Raw genomic sequence first — 15,744 nt, forward strand, 5'->3', positions numbered from 1 at the left:
GTTGGTTTGGATAATGTTCCACCAATGGAAACTTTAATTGGCTTGATTTGAAAGGAAATGACTACTTAGCTAAGCACTTAAAGGACTATTTACCCAGCTTCCTTTGAACTTGTTGCATTGCATGAACAGATCAACTCTGCCAAAAGCCTATAAATGACAGTGTGGATAGGGTTGATTACTTTATGAAGTTAGGCAATCTAAACAAGAACAAGGGCTATTTGGCCATTCAGTGCCTAAGACAGTGAAAAAATGGAGTAGTATATACAGTTGGACAAGACAAGAGATTGTATGGGAAAATGAAAGATTTTCAGCACACTACTGAGAAAAAATTCTCAAACGCCATGCGGGTGGCTGCCAAATAAGGGTTGCATGAGTATTATCGGGACTGAAATTGGCTTCAACACCTCCATTATTATTCAATAAAAAGGTTGATCTCTGTTGGAAGTCTTATGCATGTAACAGAAGTTACTACTCATCACATATCAAAACCCTACTACATAGGATAACAGGCTTTTCAATCAAAGGTGTCAGAACAAAGAGAACTTTATTGTATGTATATTTATACTTTATACAATCCTAAAATATCTTATCTCTGGAGTACTGTTAAATCAAATAAATTTATTTCTTAAAAAGTTGGTTTTTATGATAAAAATACAGGTATAAATCATATGCATGATCAGGCATTTATGAAAAACCTTTCTTAGGTCTTTATTTCCAAAAATGTTGGCATCAGAACCAACCTCAACTGTACAACGTGGATTCCTCTATAAACATACAGCACAGATAGTAACTTAATGGATAATTATCATTAATGCTAACAGGGATATGGCCCTCAAATTCAAATATTGCTAAAGGCAATACATATCTTTTCAACAGAATGTTAAGAGACTTTGTAATTTCTTAAGAAAAGACAGTACTTTGAAGATACATTAGAGCATAAAAATATATCAGGCAAAAGATTAGCCACAGAATGTCAAAATACCATCATTCACACGTTACATATACTACCTTAAAATGACAAGTGCTTTAGAGCACATAAATATAATCTTTAAACACAAACTCTCATTTTAGTCGCATACATAAAATAACTTGTTACACAAGGAATGCCAAAGGCACACAAAAAACATTTATATGTAATTAGGCATTAAACTGCATTATGTTCAGAGCACCCCTCAGGGGCGAAATTTACTTCAGATCCCATGCTTAACTGATAATGGATGACAATTCCAATATCCCATTGTAATTAGAATATCCTCAACATGATAAACAACTGCAATCCAAGCCAGAATTCAGTCCTTTCAGCACAATCCTTCATTATTTACATGTGAAAAGTTGCAACAATAAGCATACGAGAACTTTCAATGTGTACAAGATTGTTACACTAAAAACTATCTAAACTCGAAAGCTTCTTTGCTGAAACTTTCATCCTTATTTCATTCTATAAATGACAGTTCTGATCCTCCAACGTTAGAATGTTAAGATCATATTTCTTATTAACTGAGAGGATAAAACTGATAATTTTTTTTTAGTGTGGTACCTAGCAATGAACCCACTGCTTTTTCAGTTTTTCCTTTCTTGTTTATCTATATACACCTGAGAAACAATATCGTATGAAAAGAGAGAGAAGAGAGCCTTTCCATGTCAGAATAAAAAAGTAAATCAGCAACAGAAAGACAGCAGAATTTACAGACTCATGAATGTAGAAGAAAATCAGTAAAGTACAATAACTTGAATCCCAACTATCGTAATTTTGGTTTAATTACAAATTTGGCCAACACAAGCCTTAGAAGTGTTCATTTTTCCTTGTCCACTTCCTGAATAGCTTAAGTTTTCCCTACATAGTATATCCTACCCCAAATACATGCACATGAAGAAAAAACCATGTGCTATATTATACTTGTACTTTACCAACAAATTTATGCTTCATGCAAGAATAAAAAATAAAACAAATTTACTAAAACTTCATACAAACTCAAGTTGGAAATCTCTGACACTTCAAAACAAAAACTCTTTGGTGTAATATAGAAGTCAAAATAAAAATTGAACAGGAAAACCATAAAACGATATAAACTGGATCCACAAAATCTACTAAAAATATTGAAAAACCTTACAGTAAAAAGCTCAACTATCAATTCTGCATCCCCAACACTCTTCTATTTCGGGTTTGTGCTTCTTGGCCAGCTAACTTCTCTGCTATGTTATGGTTCTGTGGCTGTCTAAGTCCTCGTTTTTTGGTGCTTCCTCTCTGAACTGAGGTATTCTCTTTGTTATCCTGTAAAAAGAAATGAAAATAGAAATAGGTGGTCCTTGCACTAACAATACTAAACTGATAACTAGAAAAAAAAAAAAATTTCAAGTTTAATGATAGTGCTAATCTGTCCAGTTCCTGGTCCTCAGTTCAGGTCTATACATACCATTAAGTAACTTGACTGCTTTTATTACCTTGGCATGTTAAAATTTTGTAGATGTGTTCGTTAAGTGTGAGGCTTTATTTCCAACTTTTAAAGATGGCTGTGCATGATATAAGACATATAAGTTTTGGAATTTTTATAAGAATTTGCATATTTCCTTGGTGGTACAATCTTATGGTGCTAAAGAATAGATAACAGAATCCTTAGTACATTAACCAATTTTGCATAATTACTAAACACTAGTTTTCAGATATTAATGTAAGGAGCTTGCAAGTCTGAAATTGTTCAGCTTTTCATTCTCGTTAATATAAGAATCAAGCTACCAGCTACTACAAATTACCAACATGAATGAAAGTCCTTTCCTTGAATTTAGATTATGAAAAAACCTAACATTTTAATGACTTAGCTGCAGTTACAATCAACTTCACGAAAACTGCTAAAAAATGCATGGACTAAAAATGCACAAGCTAAGAAATGCCATGTAACTATCTTTTTAAACTTAAAATAATATTTTATCTTAAATATCTCTTTAATCATAGACATTTTATATTAACAAAAATACAACTAAACACAAAGATCAATGTAACAATTACAGAACATCATGATATTTGATTGAACTGAATTATGAGATTTAAGCTAAAAAGCCAATTGGGGCACTTCCAGCTATTCAGGGCAAGTGGCAATATTTATACAAGATAAATTCAAGCCAAGGTCAAAATCAAATAATTATTCCATTAAAACAATAGTAATTTTTTTTATTCTACAAAATGACAGACCGTCAATATTGCAATCATCACTGGGTCTCTCTCTCTCTCTCTCTCTCTCTCTCTTCTCTCAGATGAAATGTGGCCAGACAATGAAAATGTTTTCTTGTTAAACCTATCTATCTGATAAGAATTACATACCAGGCCCTGCCTCTCATCTCCACATTATTAAAAATACGTACAGAGATGTGTACTAAATATATAGTACTCGACTATTAGGTTAACATAAAAAAATAAATGTTTACTACCTTGGTTTCTGGAATTGAAGTAGATGAAGATGACCTTGAAAGGGAAACCATGGAGTTCTCCCGGCTCATTGGAGCAGGAAGAGTCGGCACTGCAAAGACCTCTTTATTGTTCTGGGGGGAAAGGGGAAAGGTGAAAACATAATGTTAAATATTCTACAGAAAGCATAAATGTAGCATTACATTAAAACCTTGCTTTAACAGACCTGGAACCAACGGACATTGGGTTTAACTGACAAAATCTGCAAAGGTAGTGGCTACTGCTGTGAAATTGGAACTTACTGCATATTTCCGTGAATAAAATGATATTTTCATAATAAAAAGAAGTTTCATAAATATATTTACCAAGTAATTACTTATCTAACAATTAGCCTTGCACGGTATCCTAAATAAAAAAATTCGCACGCAAATGACTGTTACAATGTGGGGGTGCTGGGCCCAGTCCACCACAACGGGAATTCACAAGCAACAGAAGCCAACAGCGTCATTCTTATTTATTGCTGCTAAGTCCATGAAAATCAGAGGAGGAGGAGGGTGGGCTCTCAGTCAGTAATTACTCAAGTATAATTATAAAATTTCATATTATAAAAATATTTTAATAAAAGTAACTTACCAAGTAATTACTTAGCTGAATCGCACATTGCTGGGGGTGGGGGGATGAATGGACTAAACTCACTCAATGCATTAAAGGAATGTTATTATTGAATTAGTAGAGGAATGGCTAACACTGGCTCATTGTTTGTTACTTGCTTGCCTGGTAAGACCTACAGCAAGAGATGCTGCCTCTGGTGGTACTCATCTTAACCTGTAGTGGCAGGGTAGTGAGCCAAGAATCGCTTCTACATCAGTGGAAGTCTTGCAACGGGATACGCCTGTCTGCTGACAAGACTTAAGATGAAATATGGGCGCAGTACCATAACAAGACCAGAGAGTAAACCTGTCACTAATACACAAATTCATGATAAAGACACTAACCAAACAACAATCTGGTGGGTCCTCCAGGTACCAGGTACCCGCAAGCTATATAACCACCCCGAGAAGAGCTTTTATTGGCTGAGGTCTGAATAAACTAATCCTTTATGATAAATAATACCCCTCCAGGCTCCCCATACCTCAACATCCTTGACACAAGGAAGAGATAGGAGAGAGATAGTGTCTCTCCTATGCTTTCTGACCCAATACCATGCCAGCCACTGCCAACAGGCCAAGGGTACTGCAATTTTCAAACACTGTTTCTACTTCTTTCAAATATGTGACGCGAACATCGACTTGCACCTCCAATAAGTTGATTGAAGGATCGTAGAAAGTGACAAGCTATGCTTAAAGGAGAGAGGTGGCCACACCTTTGACCTCATGTGCTTTCACTTTAGCAAACGGAAGAGACTTCTCCTGTATCTGGGAATGAGATTCGGATATTAAGTCCCTAATACGTAAAGAACAAGAGGCTGTTCTTGGAAAGTGAATGAGAGGGATTCTTGACCAAAGAAATGAAACATGGATGGTGATAAGATATTCTCTTATATACTATTATATGTGATAATCATTGAGTAAACTATAAAAGTTGTATTGAAGCACAGTTTCGTAAATCACAGAAAGAATAAAAATATGGCAACACATGTACCTACAAATGTCGGGGACCATCTTGTTCTTTTATTACGATAATAATAGATCAGTATTATAGTTTTTTTTCTGTAAGAGAGAGAGAGAGAGAGAGAGAGAGAGATATTGATTTTGCTATTTACATTCATAGTATTTGAAAATGAGTTTATCCTAAAAATGCATTTAGTCATGAAAAGAAGAAGAAAACACAGTAATTAGTGAATCTTGCTCTATGATAAAATTCGCGATTTCGTTAATTTTCCAGGATATAGTATTTGGGCTCCACAAAAAAGTAAGTAAAGTGATTTATGATAGAGTTTATAGGCTTATGTAAAATACATCATAGTTTGTAGAACGGTGTAACAACTATCACATTGTGTAAAAATAGTATGTACGAACGAAACTGTAGGTTTGGTGACGTCACAGCGATCGTACATATTTTTTCCGTGAATGAATATACGTACATTTATGATCAAAAATAGTTACTGTACTTATTACAGTACCATACTGTAATATTAATGTAATCACATCAAAATAAAGTAATCAATGCATAATGTAAACTTGAAGAGGCTTATTATGAAGATATGCCAATGAATATATGACAATAATATATAAGGTAAAAATGGTTTTACGTTTACGCTTCGTCACCGATCGCAAACAATACGATAATCTATGACATTATCGTTTGTATGACTGCAGTGTTCAGAGAAGTTGATTACGTTTTACCAAAACAATAATGAACTTCGAATTGAAAATTAATGTTTTCCTAAATGTTATTACTACTGTAATTACACTATTACTATTAACATTTCTAAAAGATTAACGAATGTCAAAGGTGCTGTGAAGCAATGTAACTCTGTGTTTACATTTCTGCTGGCCACTCAACTAGTACAAGTTGATGTCAATGACGTGGAATTATTCCATGAATAGGCTATATATTATGAAGATATGCCAATAATATATAAGGTGAGAATGGTTTTATTACCTTGATTGTCACTTAATATCAAAATATGAATCTGTTCATGCATTTGCTGGTTATCGGACTCGGACGAGGCTTAGCCTACCAAGGACAAGCCCGCGCTGCAGCGATTCATACCAGGATATAGACTGAGAAGTAGTCCAAGGAAAAACCTGTGATTAACTGAATCCGTGATTGCTGATCCGCGACTAAGCGAGGCCCCACTGTACACGTATGAGAACAAACGTAGGGCTAGATGAATGGCCTTCAACTCCTTGACGTTGATATGGAGCTTTGTTTCTCCTGGAGACCATGTCCTGGAGACTTCCTGAGACCCTAGGAGGGCTCCCCAGCCCAGATCTAAAGCGTCCGAGTAAAAGTCCAGGTCGGGAATGGGAGGATGAAGGGATCTCCCCTGTGAATACCTTCTTTCTGGCAGCCACCATTTGAGATCAGATTTTATCTCCTGCATGATAGGAAAGATCAAGTCTGGTTGAGTTTTCCTATCCCAGCTGGTTTTGAGGAAGAATTTAAGATTTCTTATGTGTAACCTGCCCAAGGGAACGAAGGCCTCAATTGAAGATAGCGTTCCTAGCAGACTCATCCACTGTAGAGCTGAGCACGATGAGAGGAACTTGGCGATTGACTGAATGCAGTTCGCTACTCTCTTTGGGGACGGAAAAGCCTGAGAAGTCTGAGAGTTGAGAATCATTGCCAAATAAAGAATCTTTAGAGATGGCACCAACTGGGACTTCTGGAGATTTAGAAGGATTCCCAATTCTTGGGAGGTGAAGTGTTGTCTGAAGGTCCTTCGTTTTCTGTTCCTTCGATGGTGAACAAAGAAGCCAGTAGTCTAAATAAGAATGATGTTGATGCCTACCAGGTGAAGCCATTTGGTGATATGAGAGAGAACTCAAGAGAATACTTGAGGTGTCGTGGAAAGACCGAAGCAGAGTGACCAAAACTGGAAGACGAACCTGAAGTATTTCTTGGATGTTGGATGACCTGGGATGTGCAGATGAGCCCGGATGAATGGATGACATGACTGACTGACTTTTCCATACTGAGCTTGGATGGAGCAATTGAGAGCACTTATGTCGGTATCGGTCTCCAACCCCCTGATGTTTTGGGAATTACAAAAAGGCCGTTGTAAATTCCCTGGGAATTGACCTCTACTACTTCCTCTATGGCCTTCTTCAGGAGGGAGGATACTTCATTTGAAAGGGCAGTGTGTCTTTCTGAGTCTTTGAGTATGCCGTCCATGCGATGGGAGACGAGATAAAGTAGGGGTCTCCAAGAAAGGGATACAGTAGCCCTCCTTTAATACCCTGACGATCCATGGCTCTGCTCCCCTGCAAGTCCACCTCTCCCAAAACTCGAGGAGCCTGGCTCCCACTGGGGCACAAACGACTTCTGGTTCACTTCTTCAATGGAGACTTGGAGGAGGAGTGCTTCTTAATGGGCTTCAAATGGAAGCACTGGTTGGAGCGGGGTCTAGAATGAGACATGGATCTCGTCAAAGTAAGGGGGTGCTGTTCAGAGACGAACTTCAGACAAATGAGTCAAGAGGTCCTGAGTATACTTCTTCTACAGGTCTGCAGCTATCTGCTCTACCATGGCCTGCAGTAAGAGATGGGATGGGTCCAAAAGTGCGAAAAGCAAAGCCGCCTTCTGCGAGGATGTAACTCCTTTCAAAGCAAAAAAAACACCAAAGGTCCCTCTTCTTCAGAAGTCTGAAGGTGAAGAGTGACGCAAGTTCTGCAGAGCCTTCTCGGACAGCTTTATCCATGCACAAAAGCATACTCAAATCTGCCGAAATGGAGTCAACCATCCTTATGGCAATCTTGATCTTTGTGAGAGCACCCACTGTCCAGTCGAGGATACTGAACACTTCAAACACCTTAAACAGGCTCTTGACGAGGTGGTCCAATTCTGCTGAGAAGAAAACTCTGGCTGAAGCAAAGCTAAATGGAGCAAAGAGTCAATGAGAATAGAGAAGTCCCCTTGGGAGGAGGCAGCAACTCCCAGGGAGGGGCTTTCTCCTCTGTCGTAAGGGGTCCTCTTTTTCAAGATGCGAGGAAGGACGAGCGAACGTCGCCTTCCCTTGTTCCCTCTTCATCGAGAGCCACTTTAACTACTTTCAAAGCTTTCCTGGAGGAGGTGGAAAGGACCATCTTGGGAAGGTGAGCGAGTTCAAGTTGATTCATCGACAGAAACGCATGATTAGGTCATCGGCCTTCTTAAAGGGATCTAGCGGAGGAGCTTTCCTGCTGTAACTCAGGATCTCTGAGAGCTGGCTTTTCAGTGGTGCAAGAGAGGGGTCATCTGATTCTGAAACTAGGGTCAGCTGTTGCCGATGGGCTACCTGTCCTGAAGCAGAAGGGTCCATGTGCTGCAGATCCAAAGCAGGTCCAGGTGCGGGTTGAACAGGTGTGGAAGCAGACATCAACAGGAATGGATGCAGTCATCGTAGGAGCGGGAACAGGCATTGCGGGAGTGACAGCAGTCAAAGTGGGAGCGAGAACTGGCGTTGTGGAAGCCAGTGGTGGATGTGCAGTCACTGGAGATGGGAGCACGCCTGGGACTGGGCTCTTGGGAGTGGGAGCCTCACGCTGAGCCAGACACTCAGTTGACAAGTGCCTAGCAATGAACTTCTGATGTTTGGAATCCTTGGGAGACAGCAGCACTGGTGAGTCCCACGGATGAGAAGGCAGCTGTACCGGAGCAAATACTGAAGGATCAACCCTGTAACTACAAGAAGGAAGGGTGAGGTCATAGAGGTCCTTATGCTGTTTGATTAGCACAGGGGACTTGGGAGCCGAATCATACACTTTCCTTTTTAATGACCTAGAAGCGTTGCCGTAGCATCTACATCGCCCGTGATCAGACTCCAATTCAGAACTGAATGATAAACGGTGCACATCCACAGACATCCCTTTTCAACGGCAGTCGGTCGTATCCTGGGACTTCACAACAGGACCGACCAAGGGGGCGGCAGCCAGTGAGCAAACCCCATCAGCCTCCCTTGGACCTATAATATGTCTTCTCCCTGATGCAGGGGAGGGGGACAGTGACCTTCGTCTAGGAGAACAGGACGGGCAACCACCTCCTCCACTGACACTTCACTTGGCGCTGTATCACTGTACACTTTCTCTACTTTGTCCATGAGGACTCTAAGAGATGCCCCCAACTCCGAAACAACTTATTAAAAGATTAAACTTCTCACCGAACTTAAATGTTAATCCTAGACTAGACTGGCAATGGCATTGGGTTTGGAATCATAGGAGCTGAGCACTGGAGTAAGAGGAGGGAGGGAAGGCTGAGGATAGGAGAAAGATTATTTCCAGGTGTAGAAGGAAGAAGGAGACCAGAGTCTGTGTTAGGCCTAAGGGAAGAATCCCTACTAACAGAGGCCCTACTTTTGGCAATAGCGGCTGCCTTCCTAATCCAATTTTTCTCCAACCTATTAAGGTGGGACTCTAAAAACTTCCACCTACTCTCATCCCACTCCTCGCACTCATCACAAGTATGCTCTCTTGTACATACCTGACCTCTGCATTTGGTGCACCTCGTGTGAGCATCATAACATAACTCAGTAAGTTATGTTATGATGCAATAGCAAAGACTGGAAGTACTGATACTCTAACCTAAGAGAGGAGAATGAAACTATTAATGGTAAAGCCAACCAAAATAATACCACAGCACAGAAAGAAAACCATCTAAAGTGAGTACATCACCGACTTCAGCAACTACAAAGCAGCGAACATGAACATGGGAAGCGTTAGACAAAATCTTGTCAGCTGCACAGCATAAAGAATGAAACTATCGGCTAATGTCGCTCGCGCGTTTCCACGGTGGTGGGCAAGACCTGTCACCCACGCATTGCAACAGTCACTTGTGCACAAATTTTTAAAATTTTAGGATGCCGTGCAAGGCTAATTGTTAGCTAAGTAATTATTTGGTAAGCTACTTTTATAAAAAAAAACCAATGCTTCACTTCAACGGACGACCTTCCCCCACAATTAGTCCATTAAAGCAAGGTTCCACTATACTAAACCTTGCATAAGGCAATACATTTCCTTTATATGAATATAAAAAATTTGAAGAATTTCAATGGAGAAAAAAAAAAATCTATCCCAATTGTAATAAAAATGCTTGCAAGTCTTACTATTTCCATTGTAACAATGACTTTGAACAGCACATTTTTTTAGGCAGTACAACTGCAAACTTAAGAGGGATCCTGATTTTCAAGTTCTTGTTTTAACAAACTAAAAAGGAGTCAATTCACAACCTTTGAAGCACTGGAGAGTAGCCTTAGATCAGTGGTAGATCCAGAATTCGAGCGGACATCAGTAACTGAACCAGATAATGATTTGACATCTGTTACATCTTCGTCTGCTTGAGAAGAATCGGACAAAGATAGACCTGATGTGTCAAAGGATGGGGAGCTGATTTCATCCTGTAAAGTTAAGCAAAAGGTCAAATACATACTAAAAATCATAAAATTAAATTACATTATTGCATACAATATAAGAAAGAGAACTCATTATTCAAATTATTCACAAATCTTCATTCACACTTCCATGAACAACTTGGTTATGTTTTAATAACATGAGACTCCTACATGTAAAACCTACCTCTGTATCACCTTGTGAGCTTGGAATAGGAATTCTCGACATAGTACTTGCAGAACTAGCACGATACCGCTGGAGAATCCTTTCATGTGGTGAAGTTGTTGAGAGAAACCTGGAGAACTTGTAATCCTGTCGTACTGGAGTTTGACCTTAAAATAAATTGACAGAATTATAAATAAGACACTTTTATGATAAAATAACATTTTATATATACTTATTAAGTAATTACATAGCTCAAAGTTTGACTCGTGGCAGCTTAAAAATGTTGACGCGGTAGTGCTAGTGTCGGTGTAGGTACTAGGCGTGCCGACTTTCAGGGTAAGAGAGGAACAACTTCAGCAAGGAGTTAAATTGTTTTCACCCTTTTCCCATATGAGGGGGAGGGAGGGCTCTAATTCGTAATTACTTGGTAAGTATGTAAAAAATATTTATCATAAAAATGTCCTTTTTACATATATAACTAACCAAGTATTTGCAATGCTGAATCCCAAATTGACCCGGAAGTGGGATTTGGCTAGTTTCTACTCCAAACATTATTAATGATACTGACTTAAAGACTACAAAATAATAGCATTGAAACAATGCTCGTTCCTACCTAATAAAAGAGCTGCTGCAGGTAGATACTGCCTCTGATCATTTTATTTATGTAGGGTGTGGCTAGTTGGCCAGATTCACCTCTACAACAGTGGGGCTTTGTAGCTAGGGATGAACCCAGTGACTACAAAGCATACAAGTACAGGTAGGCTCCAGTTATTGGCGGGGTTTCCGTTCTGTTGGCTTGTTAAGCAAAAATCGCAGATAACCGAAAATTGGGAATTTTAGCACGGATAACAGATTAATGTTACCTCTGCTAGGTAAGAATCAGTGCCAATACTCTTTATTTCAGTGCCAAAAATTGCGGAATTTTGGCGTTAACCAAGCGCCTTAAAATCACAATTTGTCGTAAATTGTATTTTTCCTAACTATACAAACCTGAGGTCCTTTAACATGTGGAATGTAATCAGCGGCAGCTGGAACCGGTCGTAATCTTTTGAACAAGGCGGTTTGGTAGTTAACTGCTTGTCCAGTAGTCGGGTGTCCCGCCCGGCTGGGAGGTGAAGCTTCACTTTACTTTAGGCCCAGGAACAGAGTGAGGGGTGGCATGAGGTGGGACTATGTGTAAAGTACCTCAGGTTTGTAGTTAGGAAAAATACAATTTACCTAAAGTATAGAGTGATGCCAACTCTTGAGTCTCATCCCTTATACCCTTATCTGTACATGAAAGGATGTTCAGCCAATCAGTCACTATGTCTTCCGGTGGGAACAGTTCTTGATTTTCTGGGCCAATGCACACACACACCAATTCAGGAAACTTAAAACATCAAAACTCCTAAAGAGGTTTTCAAGATGATCAGTCTCCATAGGGGAGAACATCACTTTGACTGCATTGAAAACCGACCTGCATGATGAGTCTATGAGACCCGAGAGGAGGCAGCCACGCCTAGACAGGGAGCTTCCCTGGTTTCGTATTCTGAATACCTCCACTGTACCAGACAAGAAGGGGGATGGCTAAATGAAGACTTCCCCTGCTCTCTTTTCTCATCTAGCCAACTATTCAATTTGCAGAGAGCCTTCCTTGCCAAAGGAAATAGTACCAATTTTGGTAGTTTTTTGTCTGCAGACTCATCCGTCATGAAAAACGTCAAAGCCACTTCAATAATGCTGCATAAGTAGTCGAGGTGAACCTTGATCTAAACATCCTCCTCGCCATCATTTTCTGAATACACAGGCAATAGCAATGAACTCCTAAGGTCCTAGTTAGAAGATGGGTCTTTCCTGAGTAAACTTAAAATGTCAGATAACTGATGCTGAATTGAGAAGAGCGAAAGATCCATGAAGATGAAGGAACAGCTGGCGCTAGTCACTTGGCATCTGGTGCAGAGCGCACTGCAGAATGGGTCAAAAACAATCCAAAGGCCAAGTACGTTCATGCGGAACACTTGACTGTAGAAGGGGGTTCATATACTGGCGAGCATTGAAAGACTAGATTCAGGCATCCCTGGGCGCTCAGGCACTCAGGGGTTAGTAGCAGTTCAGCTGCTTGTGGGCTCTCTCAAGAGGAAGAGGAACATTTCAAGGAAAGAACGCCCTGGCTCTAGCATAGGTCATTCCAGCAAAAAATTTTCTGGGGAGTCCCAAAAACTGTATGAAGGTTTCACTGGCTCACTAAATCTTTTGCAAGGCACAGGGGGAGAGTGGACAGTGTCCAAAACATTACATAAGGAATTACTTTCGGCGTAGCTGGAATTACAGCCATCAAATTCTTGAACAAGGTGGTTAGGCAGTAACTACTGTGTGGCAGGTGGGTAGACCAGCCTGCCCAGATGCAAACACTCCTCTTTGCCTTTTGGCCCAGGTTCAGATTGAGGGGTGGCATGAGGTGGGCATATATGTAAAGGACCTCTGGTTTGTATAGTTAGGAAAAATACAATTTACTTTAAAAAATTGTGATTTGTTCCTAAACGATATACAAACCCTCGGTCCTTTACATAAGGAAGACTCACTGATTGGTGGGAGGAATATGAGTGAGCCTCTAGAACTGACTGGAGTTCTACACACCTAGGCTGCTACTCCTGGTCGTAAGAGTGAGGAGGAGTGCCCTGCCTCTGACAACTTGATCGGAGTATAGGAGCTGCATGATCAAGAGTCAGACTTCTGGGCCTTTTCAAGATGAGTGAGGAATCGTAATTCATCCGAAAATGGGCTGTGAAGAATATTTAGTCAGAGGCATTAATGCAAAGTTCTGGGAAGGGTTTGCATTATTGCCAGTGTTCGTCCTCCCCTTGCTAGAGGAAGGAGAGGGACTGCTTCTATGATTCTGGTAAGAAACATAGAAAGGAAGCTCTATGTCTAAGCTTACATCATCAATAGCCTGACCAGCCAGTGTAGTTTGAGTTCTATCCTCAACCTGAAGGAAGAGGAGTGGAAGGACGAGGTGGGGAAGGTAGAGAGGCCAGTCACTTTTGCATCCTTCTTACTTCTAGAACTGCACACCATAGGCGAGATGCAACTTGTCCTCTTGAAGGAGCCCGGTAAGCAAACACAACCTGCAAGCGTCCACAACCGGTCCAAGGAAATGAGGTTCCAAAGGACCTGTGGGCAGGCCCGAAGGAATAGATAAATATGGTTGCAATGAGACCTTATCTATCTTCCTGTCCAACATATTCTTCGGAGTGATGAAATGTACCCATCCAGTGGAGTATCCAACTGCAGAGAAGTCTCTCACGGTCTCGTAATACTTGGAGAAAGATGTCATCAGACACTTCTGCAATGGCAGTCCGCAGTGGATAAAGACACCGACCGACACTCCATGGTGGGTGTCGATCCTTTATGGGTACAGCAACACCCCAATAGGACAAAGTAATGACTGATCTGGATCAACCAATACAAAGTCCACAGCGTAGCTCACGATGGTCTCAGACTCTTCAACAGCTGCTGACTGACTGCGCTCAGTGTGAGCCGTCCAGCATCCAAGATGTAGTCACACGACACTTGTCTTTTGAAGGGTTATGCGGAGAACAACAATACAAATCCTCTATCTTGTTCGCCACCGATGTTTGGAGACGAGATGATGATTCTCTCAAGGGATGTGTACATCAGACGATATTCAATTGCCTTCTAGAGACCGAGGTCCCTGATGGCAAGACAGAAGTTCTCATAGTAGTTGAATCTCAACTAAGACGAAAATGATATTGTTATGTTACAATAAAGTTTCATACATACTTACCTGGCAGATATATACATAGCTAAGACTCCGTCGTCCCCGACAGAAATTCAAATTTCGCGCCACTCGCTACAGGTAGGTCAGGTGATCTACCTGCCTGCCCTGGGCGGCAGGACTAGGAACCATCCCCGTTTTCTATCATATTTTCTCTCTTCCACCTGTCTCCTGCGGGGAGGCTGGGTGGGCCTTTAATTGTATATATCTGCCAGGTAAGTATGTATGAAACTTTATTGTAACATAACAATATCATTTTCATACAATCAACTTACCTGTCAGATATATACATAGCTGATTGGCACCCTTCGGTGGAGGGTAAGAGACAGCTACTATATGGAATAGACAGGTAAACAACATATGTTGTAGGTATAAATAAAACCTTGGTTCCTACCTGATAGGTGGTAGACTTCGTGGGTGTTTGCCCAGTAGTCTGCATCACCTCAAGAAACTTTAGCGAGATATGTGATCTATGGCCAAGAGTTCTTGTGGGTCTGCCGATGGGGTTCTTACCCACTTACTCAGCAGAGCCTAAAAGGACTTTGTCCCATGGGTGCTGATCCACTTATATGACAATACACCTTATGAAGGAGCACACAACCAATCCCGACCACCTGATCCTAACCATATGTTAGAACTAAGGATTGTTACGAGTTATCCCCGAACTCGTCACAACAACCGTAACTCAAAAACCACTACGCACACATACATAATTTTCCAAAAAAAATTTTACTCAACTAATTGGATATGACAAGAATTCTCTTATGAACAACATAGACGGCCGCCCGTGCGAGCCTGAATCCTCCATTGTTCGAAGAGATTCTCGACCATATCCAAACAGAAGAACAGTATATACATTTAAGGATTGGTGTCGGCTCCCGACCCAGAATCGTATCTGCCGATACGATAGGACCTAGAGAAAAGCACTTCTCATACGTCACACGCACGTCTTTCAAGTAATGAGATGCAAATACTGAGTTGCATCTCCAATATGTCGTATCTATAATGTTTTTAAGCGACATATTCTTATAAAACGAGAGAGACGTCGCAACCGCTCTTACTTCATGAGCTTTTACTCTCAGTAGTTGTAATTGTTCGTCAGGACAGACCTTATGAGCGTCCGTAATGACGTTTCTTACAAAGAACGCTAGAGCATTCTTGGACATCAGTCTTGTGGGGTCTTTTACCGCGCACCAAAGACCTTGTCTAGAGCCTCCCAACTGACGCTTCCTCTGAAGATAGAACTTCAGAGCTCTAACAGGGCATAGAGACCTCTCTGCTTCTCTGCCTACGAGACTCGACATTCCTTTGACCTCGAATGACCTAGGCCAGGGATTCGTGGGATTCTCGTTTTTCGCTAAAAACAGGGTCTTAAA

At 40.7% G+C, this 15,744-nt stretch overlaps 1 protein-coding gene across 1 annotated transcript in view; it reads right to left on the minus strand.

Annotated features, from left to right (window-relative positions):
- Positions 1-530: 530 nt before the first annotated feature.
- The window catches only part of LOC135203591 (kinesin-like protein KIF11), a 152,368-nt gene continuing 137,154 nt past the window's right edge, over positions 531-15,744 (minus strand). The window contains exons 18-21 of the mRNA XM_064233376.1: positions 10,615-10,760; positions 10,269-10,436; positions 3,424-3,534; positions 531-2,272 (exon numbers count right to left, since the gene is read on the minus strand). Coding sequence (XP_064089446.1) covers positions 2,129-2,272; positions 3,424-3,534; positions 10,269-10,436; positions 10,615-10,760 — 569 coding nt within the window. The 3' untranslated portion in view covers positions 531-2,128. The remainder of the gene's footprint in view (positions 2,273-3,423; positions 3,535-10,268; positions 10,437-10,614; positions 10,761-15,744) is intronic.

The sequence above is a fragment of the Macrobrachium nipponense genome, chromosome 36, assembly GCF_015104395.2.
Source record: "Macrobrachium nipponense isolate FS-2020 chromosome 36, ASM1510439v2, whole genome shotgun sequence".
Lineage (NCBI taxonomy): Eukaryota > Metazoa > Arthropoda > Malacostraca > Decapoda > Palaemonidae > Macrobrachium > Macrobrachium nipponense.